Raw genomic sequence first — 23,194 nt, 5'->3', positions numbered from 1 at the left:
ACGGCTGCCGAACCCATGGAAGAGCAGGCCCAAGGGAACCTGACAACTAAAAGAGAGAAAGCTGACTCACCTATCGGCAAGCAGTAGGATCAATATGCGGGGTCACACACTGGAGAAATGTCGGTAGATCAAAAAGAAGGAACTAAACGAAAGAGAATTTATAAAGAAAATCTGTTTTGGATGTTTGAAAGTAGGTCACGAGCAGAAATTGCAAAAATCGTTTGACTTGTGTTATATGCAAAGGAGAGCATCCTGAGATACTTGATATTGAACAGGACAAAGAAAGGAAACCAGTGCAAACAGATCAGAAGGAAAAGGTGAGCCAGAGTGACGCCACTCCTCTTTCTCCGATGTGTGGACATATCGGGGACGGTGAAGAAGCTTGCACCTTCTCGATCGTATCAGTGCAGGTGAAGAGCTACAATGGGAGTACAGTTGTAAACGTACACTTTCTTGGATAGTGGAAGTTCGGCTACCTTCTGCACCGAAAGCCTGGTAAGAAGGTTGAAGATTTCAGAACAAAAGAAGAGGATTCTCCTGCAAACCATGAACCAGTTGTGTTATTTCAGATTTGGAAATATTTGGTCTAGATAGCAATGATTTTGTTCAACTATCTGATGTGCTTACCAGTAAGACCATTCCTGTCTCACGGTCAAACACTCCTAGACAAGAAGACCTGAAGCAATGGCCTTATTTGAAGAATCTCAGGATAACTGAAATAGACTCTGGTATGACTTACTCATCGGAACTAATGCTTCCAAAGTATTGGATCCTTGGGAAGTGGTCAACAGCAGAGGATGGACCATTCGCCATGAAAACCTTGTTGGGATGGGTTGATTGTGGTCCACTGAGAGAGGACCACGACAGCAGCGATGGAAAGGGCTCTCCTGCAGCGGTTATCAATCGAATATCCGTTGTTAATCTGGAGGAACTTCTGGTCAAACAATACAATCATGACTTCATTGAAGAACCCAGCAAGGAAAAGGAAGAAATGTCACGAGAAGAGGTATAGTTCATGGATATTATGAATCGTTCGGCAAGGATGACTGATGGACATTATTGTTTGGACTTACCTTTCAAGCAGGAGAATACCAGCATGCCAAACAATTGTTGCATAGCAGAGCAGTGTATCCAGAGCTTGAAATGCAAGTTTAATAAGAATGAAAAGTTTTGCAATGAATACACATCTTTCCTCACATTAATGACAGATAGTGGTTATGCTGAAAGGGTACCAAATGGACCAACTGAATGAAGTGATGGGAAACTCTGGTATATCCTTCATCACGGGGTGTATCACTCGAAGAAAGGAACCATAAGAGTGGTTTTTGACTGTGCAGCAGTCTTCAAGGGTACATCACTTAACTGCCGGCTACTACAAGGTCCAGACCTAACTAACTCACTCATTGGAGTTCTCATTAGATTCAGACAAGAACCGGTTGCTTTGATGGCGGATATTAAAGCAATGTTTCATCAGGTCAAGGTATCGGAAAAGCACATTGGCTATCTGCGATTTCTGTGGTGGCCCGATGGTGATGTGCAGCAAGATCTTGTGGAATGCCGGATGAAGGTGAGAATCTATGCGATTAGCTGATATAGTTAATTAGAGATATTGATATTTTGTTGTAGATGGTTGAAGATGGTTTCTTTTGTTGTTGTTTTAGCTAATATAAAATGGATGCTTATTTTCAGTATAAAGCAGTAAGATGGATGCTTGTGGCAGAAATGTTATCATTGGGAATGGAATGTGTTTGTCCCTTTAGGAGTGATAGGGAGTAGACAGAGGAGTATAGGGATTCTTTATTCTTAAATGGCTCCCCTGTCTGACAGTGTGAGCCTGTGTACTGAAACAGCAGAGCAAGGTCATGCAGCTGCGAGATTGCTCGTGTATAAGAGATAAAGAAAGTTTATTTCTCAATAACAACTCCTTATATGGGTGCGTGTGAAAGTAGGAAACGTTTTGAATCCACTCTCGGTAGATTGATATGTTTCCCCGAAAGCATGTGACTTATATTAATGGTTTGGTTTCTGAGCATGTGACCTGTATTAATGGTTTTGTTTTCTCTGTAACCTGGGAATTGTATTAGAATTATAATTGGTCATTGATTTATTTTTGTCACACCTCTTTCTTTTCTGTATAAAAAAGTAAACAATCGTGGAAAAGTTGTTCTTCCCTTCTCCTCAGTTGAGATCTTTTCAGACACTAGTATTGTGTCTGGAGACTCTTCACGGGAAGAACCCCACTGTGGAATAAATCTGATGTGCTCATCCAGTATTACGTGTGTTATTCAGACTGAAGGTAAAGAACTTGAATTATCAAAGGTACATCTTTTCGGAGCCGTGTCATTGCCAAGTTGTGCAAACTTTGCATTGAGAAAGACTGCTGAGGACAATGGAGCACACATTTCGGTAGAGGTGGTAGACACAATGAAGAACAAACTTCTACGTGGATGACTGTCTAAAGTCCACGCCTTCGGAACTGGAAGCAGTCCGGATGGTAAAAGACCTGACTGACATCTGCCAAATGGGAGGCTTTACGCTATCGAAATGGATCAGTAATAGCCGTGCTGCACTAGCATCCATTCCTCAAGCAAGTAGAGCTAAAGAGATCAAGGAGTTGAACTTGGACCTGGACAATCTGCCGATGGAGAGAGCACTAGAATTGCACTGGTGCGTGGAAACCAATGTGTTCAAGTTCAAAATTGCTGTACAGGAATGACCATGCAACAGACGGGCATCCTTTAGGATTTCTAGCACTATTTACTTTGTCTGCTAAGTTGATTATGTCGGAACTCTGCAAGGAAAAGCTTGGTTGGGATGACGATATACCCCAAACATTCCATCAGAAATGGATGGGATGGATTTCGACAAGATTGCGGAGTTTAAGGTGCATGAAGCCTACCAACTTTGGCCAAATCAGAAATGTACGGCTACACCACTTCTCAGACGCAAGCGGAAGCAGTTACATCACTGTTTCATATCTGAGACTGGAAAATGACAGTAAGAAGGTGCATGTTGCATTTATAATGGGGAAGGGCAGAGTGGCACCATTAAAACAGATGACGATTCCCAGAATGGAGCTTACAGCTGCAGTCTTAGCTGTTAAAGTCGATGTAATGCTGCGAAAAGAATTACAGCTTCAACTGAACAAATCTGTTTTCTGGACCGATAGCACAACAGTGCTTAAGTACATCAACAATGAAAACAAACGCTTTCAAACAATGTAGCTAACAGAATCTCTTTCATAAGGGATTTTACTGACGTATTGCAATGGAGATATGTTCGCACAAAAGAAAATCCTGCAGATGAAGCCAGAGGACTGACAGCAGACCACTTCTTCAGTTGGAAAAGAAAACAGAAGAAAATCCTGGCCGATGGGCAAAATATTGGAGACTATACCAGACGCACGAGAGCATGTGCACACCGTTCGGCTTCAGACTAAGAACAATATCTTGGAAAGACCGATAACCAAGATATGTCTGCTACTGGAAGCTGATAATTGACTATAGCATGGACTGATGATTTTGTTGATTGGAGAATCACAGTAATAGATTGGATGTCAATATATAGTTCATGCTTTTTGATTATGTATGGAGTTTTTATGGCTCCTTTTAATATTAGTAATTGTTGTGCGATACACATAACAATTAGGGGCCAGAGTGTAGGAGCCATTTTGCATTTATTTGTTATTTTTGCATATTATCATATTACCTTGTATCCTGCTGTATTTTGGACACTAAGAGGTTAATGCTATGCTTACGTATGGGCTGGGCAGGGCCAAGGGAACGTCCAGCTTCGACGTGTTCGGCAGTTCAAGCCAAGAAGAGGCTGGCAGATAATCAGCCCAAAAAGGTGGTAATTGGCTTTTCTGCTGTGTTTTATATTTTAACCCCATCTTAATTAATTAATATAGTTATATAATCTTGCACTTAAATTTAATATTTACTCATTACAGTTCCACCACTAATTTTCTGGCACTCTTGGTTCCAGAGCTTTGCTGGTTTATCCAGCCAGCCAAGGAAGATGGCTATGGGGATAGATGTGCTGGCTCCAGCTGGGCTAGTTCCAGAGCCCCAGCCACAGGTTGCAAATTCAACCCACCGATCGGCCATGGAAGTCCCAATGAGGTCGAGATTGGCTGCCTTGCCCAGCCTAGGTGCCACATTTTCGGGGAGACTTCCAGGGTGCGGGGGATTTCTCGCGGAACCTCTAGCGGCCGAATTCACATAATTGCAATTACCGACTGTTTTGCAAAAAAATGTGAGGTAAAAATGTGCGGTAAAATCGGAATGGTGGAAATGAAATAAGAACGTGGAAACTTTCTGCCAAATTCGGAAGGGTTGGAAGGGGTGGGTTGGTGGTGAAGAGAGTCAACAACTTCAAGTTTAGATTTTTAGATTTAGATTTAGAGATACAGCGCAGAAACAGGCCCTTCGGCTTTACTCAGTCAATTAACCTACATACTTGCACGTCTTTGGAGTGTGGGAGGAAACTGAAGATCTCGGAGAAAACCCACGCAGGTCACGGGGAGAACGTACAAATTCCGTACACACGGCGCCCGTAGTCAGGATCGAACCTGAGTCTCCGACGCTGCATTCGCTGTAAGGCAGCAACTCTACCGCTGCGCCACCATGCCGCCCAGCACATTGATGCAATCATGAAGAAAGTCCATCAATGCCTCCACTTCCTTAGAAGATTGAAAATGCAGACGCGTTTACTTCAGGAGGCGACTGCTCTGCTGAGAGTGTGTCTTCCTTGGGGGGATTTCAATTGTACCCTTGAGGCGCGAGATCACTCTGGTACTCAATGTGCCCCTGCAGTAGTGAAGAAGTTGAGAGATGTGATTGAATCTTTTTAGTTGGTTGATGCATGGCAGAATCTCCACCCCGATTCCAATGCTTTTTCCGTATCGCTCGTGTGTACATCTCCAGAGCGTATGTCTCCCGGGTCTCGGCGGCCTCTATGCGGCCGGTGCCGTGTTCAGACCACTGCCTGGTGCGAGTGGACTTTATCCCAGCGTGCACACGGGCTGGGTCCGCGTACTGGCACTTTAATAACCAGCTGCTGGGGGATCGCCGATTCCAGGAGTCTTTCAGGCGGTTTTGGGTGCAGTGGAGAGAGAGGCAGAGGGGCTTCCCTACCCTCAGACAATGGTGGGATGTGGGAAAGGCTTACATCCGTCTTTTTTGTCAAGAGTACACGTGGGGGTCGACCAGAAGGTGGGAGGCGTCGGTCAAGTGACTCGAGAGGGAATTATTTGACACAGAGTCTCGCTTGGGTCGAATCCGTGAGGACTACTATGAGTGGGGAGAGTATCAGGAGAGGAAGGAAGCGCTGAGGGACCTGCAGCTTGAGCGGTCCCGAGGTGCTTACGTGAGGTCACGAGTACAGATGCTGCACGATCTGGACCGAGCTTCACCTTTTTTTCTCTCTCTGGAGAAAGGGCGAGGAGCCCGCAAACAGCTCGTTGAGCTGCTGGCGGACGATGGCTCCTCTGTCACAGATCCAGAGAGAATTAGTGCGTTAGTTCGGTCCTTTTATGGAACTGTTCTCCGCAGATGGTTTCAGCGGGGAGGCTCAGGTGGTTCTGTGGGAGGGGCTACCGACTATAGATAGAGAGGTGTGTGAGCAGCTTGATGACCCCTTATCATTGGAGGAGTTGGCTGGTACCCTGCACCAGCTCAGGAAGAGCACGTCCCCTGGGCTGGATGGACTGACGGTTGAGTTTGTTAGAGGCTTCTGGGATGTCCTGGGGGGTGACTACATGAAGGTCCTGAGGGAGAGCCTGGCGACCGGGGAGATGCCCCTCGTGTCGCAGGGCAGTCGTTTTCCTGCTGCCCAAGGGCGAACTCCGCCTGTTGAAGAACTGGCACCCGGTCTCCTCTGTACAGAGCATAAAGTTTTTGCATGGGCAATGGCAAATCGCCTGGGTTCCGTGCTCTCCCAACTGATCCACCCGGACCAGTCCTACACAGTCCCTGGCCGGTCCATCCAAGATAACATCCACTTGGTTAGGGATCTGATCCATCTGTCCCAGGGCTTTGGTCAGTCAGCTGCTTTCCTGTCCCTCGATCAGGAGAAGGCTGTTGATAGGGTGGATCATGATTCGTGACACTGCAAGCGTTTGGATTTGGACCGCATTTTGAGGCCCGGGTCCGGCTTTTGTACACCGCAGCAGAGTGTCTCGTGAAGGTTAATGGTGCGTTGTTAGCTCCCATTCACTTTGTGAGGGGGGTACGCCAGGGGTGTCCCAAGTCTGGTCAGTTGAACTTAGTCTGTGTGGAGCCATTCCTATGTCTTCGAAGGCGGTTGGCAGACCTGGTCCTACCAGGACATGGGGTAGAGGTGGTTCTCACGGCCTATGCCGACGATGTACTTCTTACGTTTACTGATCCTGTTGACTTGCAGAGGATGCGTGAATGCCAGCAGGTTTTCTCGGCTGCATAGTCCGCTAGGGTCAACTGGAGTAAGTGTTCCGTACTTCTAGTAGGCCAGTGGCAGGCGGACTCCCTGCCGGAGATGAAAGATTATGCATGGAGCACCACGCACCTCCTCTACCTGGGGGTCTACCTGAGTCCCACTGAAGATGCTTGGCCGGCAAACTGGCAGGAGCTAGAGACAAAAGTCGTTACCCGGTTGGGACGCTGGTCAGGGTTGCTTAGAGTTCTTTCTTTCCAAGGTAGGGTGCTGGTCATAAACCAGCTGGTGGCCTCCATGTTATGGTACCAGCTGGCAATTCTTGTCCCGCCCTCTACCTTTGTAACTGCTGTACAGAAGAGGCTAGTGGATTTCTTTTGGGGATAGGAAGTACTGGGTCTCCGCAGCAGTCCTGAGTCTCCCGTTAGAGGAGGGTGGCCAGTCCTTGGTATGCGTGCATACCCAGGTGGCAGCTCTCCGTCTCAGGAATCTGCGGAGGTACGTGTATGCGGAGCACCCTCCCAGATGGCACGCTCGGCCATGTATTTTTTCCGCCAGGGCCTTTGCCTAAGGGGGGTTTTGCGGCTCCTGGTGGCGGGCATCAGTCGACCCGCCACATGGGACATGCCAAGTTTTTACCACGATGTGTTAAGATGAGGAATTTGGTCATCTTCAGTCAGCGCGTTGCTCCTCAGGGGGAGGGGGGTGTTGTGGCTGCGAGGGGGTCCGGTCCTCACCGTCGCGGTGGGTGTCAGGGAGCGGCGTGTGCTTGGAATGATTCCGGCCGAGCTTACCCCCGCTCCGCCGGAACTGCTCATCGGGCCCAGGCTCTGGAATATTTACCAGGAGCCGGCCCTACACAACATGAGCCGCCTCTCCCAGATTCCCAGTGTGCCGTTCCGTGATGCAGGGAGACGTTTACTGTACAGGATGCTCCTACACACTCTGCACCTCCTCGCCATTGTCTTTCGTCAGGATATGCCTTGGCGGTCCGTGTTGCTACCTGATGGCGGGGATGGTCCCCAGTGGAGGTCTCTCTACAAGGGAATCCTCCCCCTTTACATTGTGGACCTGGGGTGGAGAGTGTTGCACAGAGCCCTGGCTTGTAATGATCCTAGTGTTTGGGCACAGGGCTGGGAGTGGGGAGGGCGGGATCTCCCTGTCGGTTTGCTCCTGGGCCTGGCTGGCCATTCGCGGGTCCAGGCAACGGGAGGTCGATGGTCACACCAGGGAGGGAGGGGAGGGAGGGGGGGGTGTGCGTGCGTGCGTGCGTGTTTTTTTTCCTCCAAAATACCAAGGATATTCAGTCATACCAAAGCAGGTTTTTGTCACTCAAAAACACAGAAGCATATACACTTTTCAGCAACAGCTGATGGAAGACAAGATGGACAACGTTTGAATTTCATCACATATCTAGTCATGTACCTTCCTTTATTAACTCCAGATAGAATTTCAAATAATTTGATTACATCAAGGTTTACTTTTTATATAAAAAGGTTGCAATCATGTTACCAGTAATTACTAAACTAAAAAGTATACAGAAGAGTCTGCAAATACATTTTTGCAAGCAATTGTTAATTTAAGTTAATGTTGAAACAAAAAACATACATTAAAACATGAAGCAATGGGGAAATTGAGTTTAGTTAGGACTGGATTTGGAAAGGAGCTCCAGAATAATTCCTTAAAATTTAACGTTCTAACTATCTTCTATGAGGCAGAACTGTAATATACAAATTTTACAAACAGAGTGGAAGCAGGTTGCTTGTGGTTTTCGCAGGTGGCCAACATGACACGGATAGCAGAGGGAGCTGCGTGAACAATTAAAGAGGGCCCATTCCAGAAACTTCAGATGTTAGCCTAAAAGGGAGATACAATAAAAGTTCTAAGCAAACTGAAAATAAATTGACATAGGTCATTCAGCCTGACATATTTATCCCATGTTTATAGTCTTCACAACTTTGTTCCCATTCTACATTAGCAGCTTTTAACCTCATCTGTTTTTCTTACTTTTACATATAAATGCTATTCCTTGGTAATTTATTATTGAAGTAGGCAAAGATTGTTCCCTATGTTGAAAAAAATTCAAGTCACAGCATTTTATTTCCAAACATTCACCTGGCGATCTGCCTTTGCATAATGCTATGGACTAATTCAGGAATATTGATAGATTCCCATATCTTTCAGACAACTCACTTTGCTTTTGTTTAGAAAATATCCACTCATGTAACCTTCGGAATACATCTTGCACATACTGATGCAAAAGAACTCAGGAAACATTTGTCTAATTGTTTGTTGCATAATAGCTCTGGAGTGAATTGCTTGCTTCTCCCCTCAGTTTGAGAGAGAGAGACCTACCAGATGTTGATGGACAAGAGTAACAAGTTTGACAAATGGGAAAATGCTCCTTAGGAATAAATCAGAGAGTGTGGATTATCTAAAAAATGATTACGTTAAACACACAAATCAGTGCAAAACATTTGAAAGGGTATTCTGCTCCCGGTTCTCCCTGCTTCAACTAGCATTTCTGGTTGACATTGGAGAAAATAGGATTGCATACCTATAGATTCAACGAAAGACAACTGCAAAGTTAGATTGTTGGAGCACTTGGATAATTTTGTGACCATTCCATGGATTTGTGACAAAGCTGGGTATTCTGTAGCAAGTAACTCGCCTTCTGACATTCCAAAGCTTTTCTGACATCTACAAGGTATAAATCAAGTATTTTCCCCCATTTGCTTGGACAAGCTTCGCTCCAACAATACCAAAGAAGCAGACAAAGCAGCCCCTTTGAATGGCATGCCATCCACCAAATCAAATATTCATTCCATCTACTGGTGACACACAGCGGCACGTTTTTAGGACATTTACAAAATATATTGCCCGCATTTGCAGCGAATGATACAAAATTCATCTAGCTTATCTTGAACAGCATGTGTCATCTACCATTAAGGGAAGAAAATACTAGGGAATGCCACTATGACAGGAAAATATATTGCTGTTCCTTCATTGTAATTGGGTCTAAGTCCTAGATCTCCTTACCCAACAATATTGAGAGCACCATCACCAGGTTTTTAGTAGCTATAGATGTTTCACCACCACCTTCCCTTGGGGAATTAACAGTAACATGCACAAATTGAAATACTACTATAAAAATCCATATTAATGATGTAAACATAGCACAAAAAGTAAGGAAATTTGTGTTTGGTAGATTATTTATTTGTTGTAACAATGCTTCTTGGCAATAAATCTTATACCGTTGGAAAGCCTGTTTATTTCCCTTTTAAATGGTGCCACATTTGTAAGGAACATGCATTTGTGGGATGAGCAGCAGAGCTGAGTATATGGGTTGCGCCCATGAAAAATTTGCCAAATCTCTGCCAATGCCAAACAGCTTATTCTGCTGTTGCTATTGACTCTTGTTTTGAGCTTCTGGTACCCCCAGGTGCTGACAATCAGGTGCCTGATTGGCACCTGATTGGCAGCATCTGTGAGCATGGGCCCTGCTACAGTGGTCAGTAGGTGTCTGCTCCAAGAATCGGCATGCCACGTTTGACTGATCTGGATAGGGCCCGTGCGATAGGGCAACTTCAAGCTGGTGTTCCGCAAAACCAAGTTGCAGCATTATTTGGAGTGAGCCCTAGTACCATCTCCAAAGTGAAGGCCAAGTTCCATATAACGGGGGATGTCAGAGACAGGCCGCGAAGTGGGCGTCCCAAGAAGACGACACCCGAAGAAGACCGTTTCCTCACCCTGTCAGCACTTAGGAACCGTAGGCTGTCTTCTACAGATTTGCAGTCAAGGTTTGCAGGACGATATGCCCGACGGCTCTCTGCCCAGACAATTCGGAACAGACTGCACGCAGCCGATCTCCGGTCTCATAGGGCTGCCAGGAGGCCTGCCATGACTGCCCTTCACCGTCAGGCCCGTTTGCGCTGGTGTCGGCAACACGTGCACTGGAACCTGAACATGTGGAGGAATGTTATGTTCAGCGATGAGTCCAGATTCTGCCTACGGCAGTTGGATCATAGGGTCAAAGTGTGGAGAAGACGCGGAGAACGCTATGCTGATTGCTGCACTGATAGAGTAACATCTTTTGGTGGAGGCAGTGTGATGGTGTGGGGCGGCATCTCCCTCACTGGAAAAACGAGGCTTGTCATCATTGGAGGCAATCTCAATGCAGAGAGATATCGAGATGAGATTCTGCAACCAGTGGCAATCCCATATCTCCACAGTCTGGGACCGAACTCTATCCTCCAAGATGACAATGCTCGCCCCCAGAGCAAGGTTTCTCAGAGACTACCTCCAGAATTTGGGAGTGGAGAGGATGGAATGGCCTGCCAGCAGTCCTGACCTCAACCCCATTGAACACTTGTGGGATCAGCTTGGGCGTGCTGTTCGTGCCAGAGTGACCAACACAACCACGTTGGCTGACTTGCGACAAATGCTGGTTGAAGAATGGGATGCCATCCCACAACAGTGTGTGACCAGGCTGGTGACCAGCATGAGGAGGAGGTGCCAGGCTGTTGTGGCTGTGTATGGTTCTTCCACACGCTACTGAGGCTCCTGTTTATTAAATGAATAAATTGTTAAATTGCCAATGTCTTGTTTCTTCAGACTTCAATCATCCAATCCACCAAACAACACCGAACAAGAGTCAATGGCAGAATAAGCTGTTTGGCATTGGCAGAGAAGATTTGGCAGATTTTTCATGGGCGCAACCCACATACTCAGCTCTGCTGCTCATCCCACAAATGCATGTTCCTTACAAATGTGGCACCATTTAAAAGGGAAATAAACAGGCTTTCCAACGGTATAAGATTTATTGCCAAGAAGCATTGTTACAACAAAGAAATAATCTACCAAATACAAATTTCCTTACTTTTTGTGCTATGTTTATATAAAGTTATCAAATGAATTATATTCAAGTTTTCTAACATCAAAAAAAGTTAGTGAAGTGAATCCAAGATATTTCCAAAGGATTACAATTAGGAGATATTAGTGAGCCAACAGATGGTAGATGGTGCAGAATGAGCAAGACTTTATACCGTTCAGAAGAATAGAAATAGAATAAACCACAGAGAATAATGCAAAACCTTTATCTAGAGACTTGATGTCAACTATCCCAACAGGCTTTGGGCAAATACTGCTAGCTAGAAAGAGACAGAGAAATGCTGGGAGCATGAAAACAAAGAAGCACTGCAAAAACCGTAAGGTGACCGACATCTGGTGAGAGTATAGCTCAAGATAACTTAACAGCTATGTCGTGTGCCCTTGAGAAGATAAGTTGTTTGGGAACTGCGATTTTGCAAAGTGGTTAAATGATGAGAAGGAAAATATGAACAGGCAACATTACTAAGAACTCTAGCCTGATAAGGAACAATTTTTTTTGTTGTTTATTCAGCCTTCAGATGAGTGACAAGGTAAAATTATTGACTTCAGAGTCATGAGAGCCTTGGGTTAGAACAAGGGCTGCCTTTACAAGATTGAAGGGGAAAAAAAAAGTATGAAAAGGGCAGTCCAAGACATCGGCAGCGACAACCTGGGCACAACCATCATAAGAAAGAGGGATCCGAGTTCAAAGCCAACCCCCTAACAACAGAGTGAATCTGGCCAATTCATTCATATGGGTAATATCAGAGTCCAAGTGATGAGTCTTATGGTTTAGTGTAAGTAGTGATAAGCTGGAATTGGAAAGCAAATGAGAAGTTATTAGAAGTCAGTGGTTTGCATGCATGCTTCAGAAACTAATGCTAATAAAGATTGTACTAAACCTTGGTTCAGAGTCTATTGCTCGACACGTGAATTGATAAGCAATACAGGTAGTAGCGTCCCTGAATGGGCACAATTTCTGTGGTCGCATCATGCCTGAATCACAGATGTGCTGAAGAGAACAGAGATTATAGAGGAAGTAAAAGTGGTTAAAGAGGAAGTAAATTATCCAGAGGCGAGGGTCAACTCCACACATCAGCCTATTGTTCAGCATACTTTCTGCAAATTGGCTCAGAGGAATTGGCCTGGAATTTAGCGGGGATGACGATCACTAAGGATTTGAAAGATCATCCATTCGCCTTCTGACACCAGAACTCACAGACCCTTACCGTGGTCACCTCCCAACCTCCTTGGATTGGATCTATAAACTGTGCAAAAACGGACATGTGCTCAGACTCGGAACAGTACAGGCACCTTGTGATTTACGTGGAAGTTACGGGCTTGAAGAGCAAATAAATCAAAAAGTACGTAAATCAAACATGCCAGACACTGCATGCAACTATGCTCCCAAGTAAAAGGTTTAGGTTATTTTGGTGATACAGCGTGAAAACAGACCCTTTGGCCCACCGTCCGCACCGACCAATGATCACCCGTACACTAGTTCCATTCTACACACTAAGGGCAATTTACAGAAGCCAATTAACATACAAACCTGCACATCTTTGGAATGTGGGAGGAAACAGGAGTACCCGGAGAAAACCCACGTGGTCACAGAGAGAACGTACAAACTCCATAGAGACAGCATCTGTAGTTAGGATCAAACCGGTGTCTGGCGTTATAGGGCAGCAGCTCTACCACTATGGGACTGTGCCGCCCCCAAAGCAAACCATACATTATATACCTTTTCCTTCCACATCATGCATTTCATGTGGGGCAAACTGACGGACAAGACTGAGAAAATTACATGTTTATGCTGCTTAATTAGAAAAATATATCCCAAAGGCAGATACATTTAGACATATAACCTTTAGCTCCAGGTTATTTGTTTTCTTTCCTTTAAGCAAAACTGAACTTACAAGATAACTTTTAAAGCTGGTGTGCAAGTTTTGTCAGACATACATTTGAGTACATTATTCCGAAAAAGGAGTGCGATTGGACACTTGGTGGTGATTAGACAGTTAGTTTTATTTGCACAAGAGAAAGAGAAAATGCATAAAATGAGTGAATGCAAAGGCTGTTTCATGTTTACACAATCTGTATTGGGAGAATGTTGAATTAATGCGATGCTCCAGGCGGTCTAGAATGCGATGAAAGATTTTGCTCCTCTATAAATTTGCGGTACCTCTTTTTTTTGTATGGCTGTATGCTAATTCGTATATCACTGTACCTTAATTGGTACTTGACAATAAAAGACCTTTGAAACCTTTGGTACTGAAGGCAGTATCTCCAAGAAGTTCTGTTGGTGTTGGGGGGGGGGGGGGGGGAGTGCCTCATATCCATTTTTTCTTTTGTTTTATTCTTTGGATTATGCGTTACAAGTTTTCACTGTGGAAATTAACTATTTATTTTGTTGGTTATTTGTGAAGGTTCTAAAAGTGCAAGCATTGAGTTTTGTTTTGGAAGATCTGTCCATTTTTTAAATTGTTTCTTTCCTTTGAACTTGATTAGAGAGAGACCCAGATTCCACACTGGCCACTTGGAATCCAGTTAAGGTGTTAGAAATGTGAATGTCTTTATTCCGGATACAAGATGGCATTGGAGAAATTGGTGATTAGGATATATTTAAATTTGGAATTTGAAATCCATATTTTGAGAGATGGGAACAATCCTAAAAGTTGTTTTTGCTAACAAGAATGTTTTATTTTCCAGAAGCTTAAAATCATCATGTCAAAAATCTTATGCAAAATCTTGTTTTAGTGTGCTTTGAAAATATTATTCTGATGTAATCATAATGTAATCATACTTTCCTTGCAGACAATCATAATTACACAGGAGAATAGCAAGAGCAAGAGCAAATGACCCCAAGGGACCATTTTGCCAAAACAAAATCGAGATGGCTCCAGGGCAAACAACTATGTGATACAGGGAATAGCGAGTAGACAAACTGCTAATGAAACCACAGATATCATTAAAAATGTTTGTTGATGGATCTTCTACGATGGTTGATGGAATCTGGAAAAAAGAATGTGGAATTTTGTAGAAAACTACCAAGGTACACTGATAGCAGACATAGCTTAGAATCTGCCAGCTAAATGTTTGCTCAAAATACTTAGCGAGCAGCAGTAGCATGTGGTCAGCCACCATGACAAGTTTCCCCACCAGTCCACATATACTTCTTTAGTCAGAGGTGTGTCAAGTAATGTGTCCAATGCTGGAAACAAATTAGCAGATAAGGGCAGAAGGTCCTGCTGTGACAGTACAAGGGATAAGGAGACAGAGTTCAGAGCAACGGTCCTCGGATTATTGTTTGAATTACATGCATGAGTTTCCATTTCATGACAATGTGGCCCAGAGATGGGACAAAAAGAGCATTGTAAGCAGTAGACACAACAAACTGTAGATGGTAGTTTACAAAAAAGTGTTGAAGTAACTTAACAGTTATGTAGCATTACTGAAGGATGTGGATAGGTGACATTTTGGTTGGTGGACACTTCTGCAGACTTCATTAACAGACCATTGACAATTCATTAAATTCCACTTGAATTTAGTGGAATCAGTATCCTGCAGAAAGGGGAAAAAAAAGGTGGCTGAGATTTAAAGTTGTTTTGGGGGGAAAGGGACCTACTTGGTTAAGTAGGGAGAGTATACAATAATAAAGAAATAAAATACAAATGACCTGGGAAAAGCAAAGCAAAAGATTACAGACGCCGAAAATCCCAAAATAAAACAAATGCTGAAAATACTCGGCAAATTACGCAACATCTATAGAAAGAGAAATAGAGTTGACATTTTAGGTCAAGACCTTTCTGCAGAATTGGGAAAAGTCAAAGATTAAAGGGTTTTAAAATGCAGAGAAAGCAGGCTTAGAAGCAAAGAAAAAGCCAATATTTGCAAAAGGGCAGAAGGCTAAACAACAAAGTATGGTAATGCAGTATAAAAAACAGAATAATGTTAAAAGTATAATAATAATTAAATTATATTTACAGCAATGCACAAGAGGAGAATGAAGAGAACTAGATATCGTTGAAATGACTGAGAAATGGCTACTGTAAAATCAATAATGGGAAATGAAGATTGGGAAGGTTAATAATAAGAGATGGGATGGGATATCAAGATATATTGTAGATGCAATAAAAAGTTGCAGATGCTATGCTGGTTCATACCAAAGATAGCAGTGGTGGTGGGAGGGGAGAGGAGAACTGGAAGTGAGAAAATAATAGGATGGAATATTGTTGAGGTGGGACACTGGAATGGACTGATAAGTCAAATGGTTTGCTTCTGTCCTATATTTTCTATGTATTCAGCTCAATCAAATCATCAATCTCCTGAAATCGCTGTCCTCAAAATCTGTGATTATTCACAAGCAGCTATCTGACAGGAGGTTGTTGAAAAAGATTAGCTGTATAATTCTAGGACAAATAAACTAGTAATCTCCTTCAGTTCCCACACTGCTCTCCCTCTGCGCTCCTTAAAAACTGTGCCTGTTCTCTATTCTGAGAAGGATTTATCAGCCAGACACAAGCCCAGTTTTCCTCGCAACAGATGCTGCCCAACATGTTAGTAATTCCCAGTTATTTTTGTAATTTTCCAAGTCTGAAGGTTTACTTTCATGATACAATTATTGTGACAAAGCAATTTGCATTGGTGAAAGATGATGCTTATCAGCTTTATCTTCATGTTTCTCTTTGAGAAAGGTTTTATATAAATGACTGATCCAAAGCGCCATTCGGCAGGGGGAAAAAAAATTCACCTGGTCTCATCTGATTACTCGCCTGTGATTAGGCTGACAATATTTGCATTCCCTCCCCAAGATACAAAAGGCAACAAAACCATGATCAAAGACAGTGAAAAAAAGTCATATCTTTAAAAAGTCTGCACAAAGATACACATAATTTGCAGATACTATGCAGAGATCTTTTCCTTAATTTAGATGGAAGATTGTGGTGAAAGTACAGAATATATTGGTTGTATCTGAAAAGATCCAAGCATGAAATAAGTAATATACAATTGCAAATGACCACATAGGTATGAAGTAAACTGAACCAAAATACTTTTTAATGGGCATTTTTTACAAAACTGCAGCTCCTTTGATCATCTGCACAGTTGATTGTCATTCACAACAGTTTAAGTTACTGGTAGAAAAGTACATTATGGATAGCTGAATGGATTCCGTGAAAGATCAAGAATGCTATAACTTGTCTGAAGATCAATGCACACATAAAATTCAGAGTCACAGAGTGATATAATGTGGAAACAGGCCCCTTGGCCCAACTTGCCCACATTGGCTAACATGTCCCAGCTACACTAGTCCCACCTGCTTGCGCTTGGTCCATATCCCTCCAAACCTGTCCCTTCCATGTACCTGTCTGTTTATTATAAGTTGGGATAGTCCCAGCCTCAACTACCCCAACCAGCCGATCTATTCCCCTCATGATTTTATAAACTATAATATCACCCCTCGTCCTCCTGCGCTCCAGGGAATAGAGTCTCAGCCTACTCAACCTCTCCCTATAGCTCAGACCCTCTAGTCCTGACAACATCCTTGTAAATCGTCTCTGTACCCTTTCCAGCTTGACATCTTTCCTATAACATGGTGCTGAGAACTGAACACAATACTCTAAATGCGGTCTCACCAACGTCTTGTACAACTGCAACATGACCTCCCAACTTCTATACTCAATACTGATTGATGAAGGCCAATGTACCAAGCCCTTTTGACCACCTTATCTACCTGTGACTAGACCTTAAAGGAACCATACCACCTGCACTCCTAGATTCCTCTGGTCTACAACACTCCCCTGAGCCCGACCATTCACTGTGTAGGTCCTGCCCATGTTAGACTTCCCAAAATGCACCGCCTCATATTTCTCTGTATTAAATTCCATCAACCATTCCTCAGCCCACCTGGCCAATCGATCAAGATCCAGCTGCAATTTTTCACAACCGTCTTCACAATCTGCAAAACCACCACCTTTTGTATCATCAAGGCACTGACACTGCACTGAGTAGCTCCTTCAGTGACAGACTCCTTCACCCCAAGTGCGTGAAGGAGAGATATAGGAGGTCCTTCCTTCCCGCTGCTGTGGGACTGCACAACCAGCACTGCTCCCAGCAGACGAGTCAACAGTAACAGTTAAGGAATACACAGTAAAATGATGACAATTTATCCTTGTCTTTACTTTTACTTTTATTTATAGCTAGACCAAGTGCACAGGGAAGGGGAGAGGGTGTGACTGAGGAGCCCTGGACCCAAAGCCTCTCCTGTATTGGTGTAGCACCCTCAACCCCCTCACTCAATCCCCCTTATCCCCCCCTCCTCCCCCCCACTGACCCACTCTATCCCCCCTATGCGCCTCCACTTGCCCCTCCCCTGCCCCCACCCCCCCAGCCCTGCCTCCAGCCCCATTCCCCCTCCCCACCCCTATTCCCCACCCGCACCCCTCTCCTCCCTCCCCAATCTTCCCTCCTCCCCACCCCCACTGTCCCCCACTATTCCCTCCTCCCCAGCCCCACTCTTCCCCACCCCACCCTCCCGCTCCTCCCCCACTCTCTCCTCCCCACCCCAATCTCACTGTCCCCCTTCCCTCCCCCCACCTCCATTCTCTCCCCCCCTCACACTCTCTCTTCCCCCACCACCACCCCCGTCCCCCCACACCCCCTCTCCTCCCTCCCCCTGCCCCCACCTCCACCCTCCCCCTCCTCCACTCTCACTGTCCCCCTCCCCCCACCCACCCTCTTCCCTCCCACCCCCACTCCCTTCCCCCAACTCTCCCCTGACCCCCACTGTCCCCTTCTCCCCCACCCCACTCTCTTCCCCCCACCACCCACCCTGCTGTCCTCTTCCACCCCCCCTGCTGTCCCCCTACCCAGTCCCTCTCCCTCCCACCCCCACTCTCTCCTCCTCCCCTCCACCCCTTCCCCACTCTCCCCCTCTCTCCTCCCTCCCCCTCCCCCCACCCTCTCTTCTCCCTCCCCCCACCCTCAGTCCCCTTCCCCCCACCCACCCTGTCTCCTTTCCCTCCCACCCCAACTCCCTTCCCCCACTCTCCCCTCTTCCCTGACCCCCACTGTCCCCCCCACCCCCACTCTCTCTTCCCCCCCACCCCCCCAGTCCCTCTCCCTCCCACCCCCTCTTTCCTCCCATCCCCCCCATCCCCCCACTCTCTCCTCCCCACTCTCTCTCCCGCCCCCCTTTCCCCACCTCCCCCTTTCCCCCCACCCTCTCCTCCCCCAGTCCCACTCTCACTCTCCTCCACCCCCCCTCTCTCCACCCCCACCCCCCACCTTCCCCACTCTCTCCTCCTCCTAACCCCGCCCTTCCCTCCACCCACTCACTTCCCTCCGTGGAGCCGTTGTCGGCGAAAGGCACTTACCGAGCGTGCAGGGTTGGAGGAGGAGGGAGCGCCGTTTGGGGCCAGCAGCGGAGCTGGGACTACTCGAGAGGCGGGCAGCGGAGGTGGGACTACTCGAGGCCGGTGGCGGCGGGTCTGGGAGAGTGGAGAGGGGAGAGAGGAGAGTGGAGAGGAGAGTGGAGAGGAGAGTGGAGAGGAGAGTGGAGAGGAGAGTGGAGAGGAGAGTGGGGAGAGAAGTGAGGGGAGAGAAGTGAGGGGATAGAAGTGAGGGGAGAGAAGTGAGGGGAGAGAGGAGAGAAGCGAGGGGAGAAAGGAGAGAAGCAAGGGGAGAAAGGAGAAGGGAGCCCCTGATTGCGGGCAGACGGCTCCGCTAACGGCGTCCATCTTGTTTGTGCGAGTGAAGAGAGAGGCCGTGCGTGCCCTATGGTGACGTCAGACGCACAGCACTTTGAAAAATGTGTTTAGAAATGAAAGTTTTAATCTTTAAAATCTAACTTAAAAAATATAAGACCAATTTAAATAAAATTTGTTTTGAACAGTCGGCAGGAGAGTGGTGATTAAGGTGGCACTAAAATTGTGGCGCTATGGTTTACCGTTTTAGCTGTGGGTTCACATTTTTAGACATGCATTCAAATATATATATATATATATATATATATACACACACAAGATCTGAGTTTTAGTAGTAGATAAAAATGTATTTCGAAATTAGAGTTTTAAACTTTAAAATGTCTCTAACTTAAAAAATATACGACCAATTATATAAAACTTGTTATAAACAGTCGCCAGGACAGTGGTGATTAAGGTGGCGCTAAAATTGTGGCGCTATGGTTTACCGTTTTGGCTGCAGGTCCACATGTCTCTCAAAGAGATATACATACATACATACAAATATATTTATATATATATGTGCATGAATTGTACCGGGGGGAGGGGGTCGTGCGAGCTCATCTCTCACAATCGCACGAGTCCCATTTTGACGCTGGAGACCTTCAAGAAATCGGTCAGAAATGAAATGTTTTAACTTTAAAACCTCTCTAACTTAAAAAATATAAGACCAATTTAAATAAAACTTGTTTTAAACCAGGACAGTGGTGATTAAGGTGGCGCTAAAATTGTGGCGCTACGGTTTACCGTTTTGGCAAAATGACAGAAATACATTAGATACAGATATATATATATATATATACGCACAAGATCTGAGTTTTAGTAGTAGAATATATATATATATAGATATACTAGACAAAGTGGGCCCTGGGCCCATTCCTTTTCCCCACTTTCCTCCCCCCACCCCCCCATTCTCACCTCCCTCACTGCCACTCTCACTCTCCCCACCCCCTTTCCCCCACTCTCTCTTCCCCCCACCACCAACCCCCCTCCCCCCCGCTGTCCCCCTCCCCAATCCCACTCTCCCTCCAACCCCCACTCTCTCCTCCTCCTACCCCCTCCCCCCACTCTTACTCTCCCCCACCCCCCCTTTCCCCACCAGCCCCACTCTCACTCCCCTCCTACCCCCATTCTCCCCTCCACCCAGTCGCCCCCCCATGCCCACTCCCCTCTATGGAGCCGTTGGCAGCGAAAGCCACTTACCGAGCGTGCGGGGAGGAGGGAGCGCCGGACTGCTCGAGACGGGCAGTGCGTTGGCGGCTGTGGCCTTGCCGAGCTTGGATTATTCGCGGCGGTTGTGGGGGAGAGTGGAGAAGGGAGAGGGAGAGAGGGGAGAGAGAAGCGAGGGGAGAGAGGAGGGAAGTGAGGGGAGAGAGGAGAGGGGAGCCCGATTGCGGGCGGGCGGCTCCGCTAACGGCGTCCATCTTGTTTGTGCTAGTGAAGAGAGAGGCCGTGCGTGCCCTATGGTGACATCATACGCACAGCACTTTGAAAAAATGTGTGTAGAAATGAGTTTTTTAAACTTTCAAATGTCTGTAACTTAAAAAATATACGACCAATTTAAATAAAATTTGTTATAAACAGTCGCCGCGAGAGTGGTAATGAAGGTGGCGCAAAAACTGTAGCGCTATGGTTTACCCTTTTGGCAAAATCACACATACATATATAGATACATACACATATATATACACACACAAGATCTGAGGGATGGATGGATGGATAGATGATCTCTTACTATCCACTTTGCTGCTGTAACACTGTAAATTTCCCCGGTGTGGGACAAATAAAGGAATATATATATATATTATATATATCTATATCAACAAACTTGCTAATCTTGCCATGTATGTTCTCATCCAAATCATTGATGTAGATGACAAACATTAAAGGGTCCTGCACCAAACCATGAGGCACACCACTAGTGACAGGCCACCAGTCTGAGAAGCAACCTTCCACAATCACTCTCTGCTTCCTTCCATGAAGCAAATTTTCTATCCATTTAGCTATCTCTCCTTGGATCCCATGTGATTAAGATTTATGGGTTTCTGTACAAGCATCTAGTTGGTAGACACAAAATGCTGGAGTAACTCAGCGGGACAGGCAGCATCTCTGGAGAGAAGGAAGGATATGTAGACACATGGAACTGCAGATGCTGGTTTATTTTTTAAAAAAACAAGCACTGGAGTAACTCAGCGGGTCATGCAGCATCTCTGGATAACATGGATAGATGACATTCGGGTTGGAACCGTTCTTCAGACTGATTGCAGTAGGGGGAGAAAGCTGGAAGAGAGGGGGTCGGGACAAAGGCTGGCAAGTGATAAGTGGATACAGGTGGGGGGGGGGATTAACAGGTGGTTGGACAAAGGCCAGAGATAAAAGGATAGAAAGTGAGACAATGACACAAGGATAGAAGAGGCATGAAATGAATATAGATGGATGGGGTGGGCGAGGAGAGTTTGTGTACGTAGTTCAGTTGAAATTGGAGAGTTCCATGTTCATAATATTCTACCCTAGCGGAATATGAGGCGCTGCTGCTCCAGTTTGGGTGTGGGCTCATTCTGGCAATGGAAATGGCCCAAGGCAGTAAAGTTAATATGGGAATTGGAAGAGGAGTTAAAATGGTTAGCAACCAGAAGATCCAGCAGTCCTTAGTGGACTGAGCGCAAGGCTAAACTGTTGCCGAATCTAAGCTTAGGCCAAGGCCTGCTGCTTTAATGGAGGAACGGCACTTCATATTCCACTTGGAGAGCTTACTAATGAACAGTACAATTTTAAGTAACTAACCTATAAGCACTTCCTCTTCCCCAATCCACTCCCTCTTCCCTATGCCCCATCTGATGTGCACCTAATTCTCCCTTTCCCTTGCCCCCCCCCATCCCATTCTACCAATATTCCTACCTGTCTTTACACTTCACACATTCTCTATCCTTATGTCCTTGTCTCACACTTTGTCTTTTCATCTCTGGTCTGTCCAAATCTCTGCCAATCAACCCCCACCTGTATCCACCTATCACTCGCTAGGATTTGTTCCACCACTACCTCTTTTCCAACTCTCTCCTCCCCCCCTCCCTATAATCAGTTTGAAGAAGTGTCCTAACCTGAAACAATACCTATCTATGTTCTCCAGAGATGCTGCTTGACCCACTGAATTGCTCCCGCACTTTGTGTATTTAGCTGATAGAGATGTTATAAACAATAGGTGCAGGAGTAGGCCATTCGGCCCTTCAAGCCAGCACCACCATTCAATGTGATCATGGCTGATTATTCTCAATCAGTACCCCGTTCCTGCCTTCTCCCCATACCCCCTGACTCCGCTATCCTTAAGAGCTGTATCTAGCTCTCTCTTGAATGCACTCAGAGACTTGGCCTCCACTGCCTTCCGAGGCAGTGAATTCCACAGATTTACAACTCTCTGACTGAAAAAGTTTTTCTGGTTCTGGTTTTGGCTGGCTTGGCGCAATCATTAAGGGGTTTATTTTTAGCTTGCTAAATACCCCGCAAGAATCAACCATACACTAGCAAAAAGCACTAGCTTGCACTGGAGTAGGGATCCTCTAGGAAGAAGCAGCTCTTCTATTAACTTTTACAAAAGGCCCTTTTCATGCGCAAACCGAATAAGAATGACGAACCTCTTAAACCAGTGTGTGGTTGTCACAAAGGATAGAGTTCAGGCCGTGACCTGGATTCTATGGTGGACTCCCATCTATGTTTACTTTTGAGAGAAGGGCCATGTCCATTTAAGAATGGAAAAGATAACAGATTAAGTAGTGTATTCAGGACAGAAATTGGGAACATTGTTCAGTCTCAAAACACAATGTAAACAGTATAACCAGCCACTAAAACAAATGAAAATAATGAAAGGGTTCATTAAAATAAAGTATTTCAAATCAGACGTCAAAGCAAACTGAAGGATGTTTTTTAATGACCACATCGGCGAAATAGATAGTCAATAAGACCACGGGGACGAAATACTTGTTCTTGGAGAGAAAAGGCTTCCAAATACTGAAAGATAAATTGTGGAGAATAAAGAACAGCAGACAGGATAGCTGCTATTTGGGCAATTGTGACCTGAAACATTAACTCTGTTTCTCTCTCCACATACAGCAGTTGAGTATTTCCAAAAGTTTCTGTAAATTTTGTCATATTGGAAAATTGTGTTGAACATCTCTGGC

At 45.4% G+C, this 23,194-nt stretch overlaps 1 protein-coding gene across 28 annotated transcripts in view; it reads right to left on the bottom strand.

Moving 5' to 3' along the window:
* Positions 1–7,820: 7,820 nt before the first annotated feature.
* The window catches only part of LOC144595845 (poly(rC)-binding protein 3), a 139,369-nt gene continuing 123,995 nt past the window's right edge, over positions 7,821–23,194 (bottom strand). For all 28 annotated transcript variants that reach the window (XM_078403632.1, XM_078403634.1, XM_078403637.1 and 25 more), the window contains one exon: positions 7,821–8,271. In XM_078403632.1, coding sequence (XP_078259758.1) covers positions 8,260–8,271 — 12 coding nt within the window. In that variant the 3' untranslated portion in view covers positions 7,821–8,259. The remainder of the gene's footprint in view (positions 8,272–23,194) is intronic.

The sequence above is a fragment of the Rhinoraja longicauda genome, chromosome 8 (genome assembly GCF_053455715.1).
Source record: "Rhinoraja longicauda isolate Sanriku21f chromosome 8, sRhiLon1.1, whole genome shotgun sequence".
NCBI lineage: Eukaryota > Metazoa > Chordata > Chondrichthyes > Rajiformes > Arhynchobatidae > Rhinoraja > Rhinoraja longicauda.
Note: the sequence above shows the minus strand (reverse complement) of the source record. Positions and strands in the feature narration are given on the sequence as shown.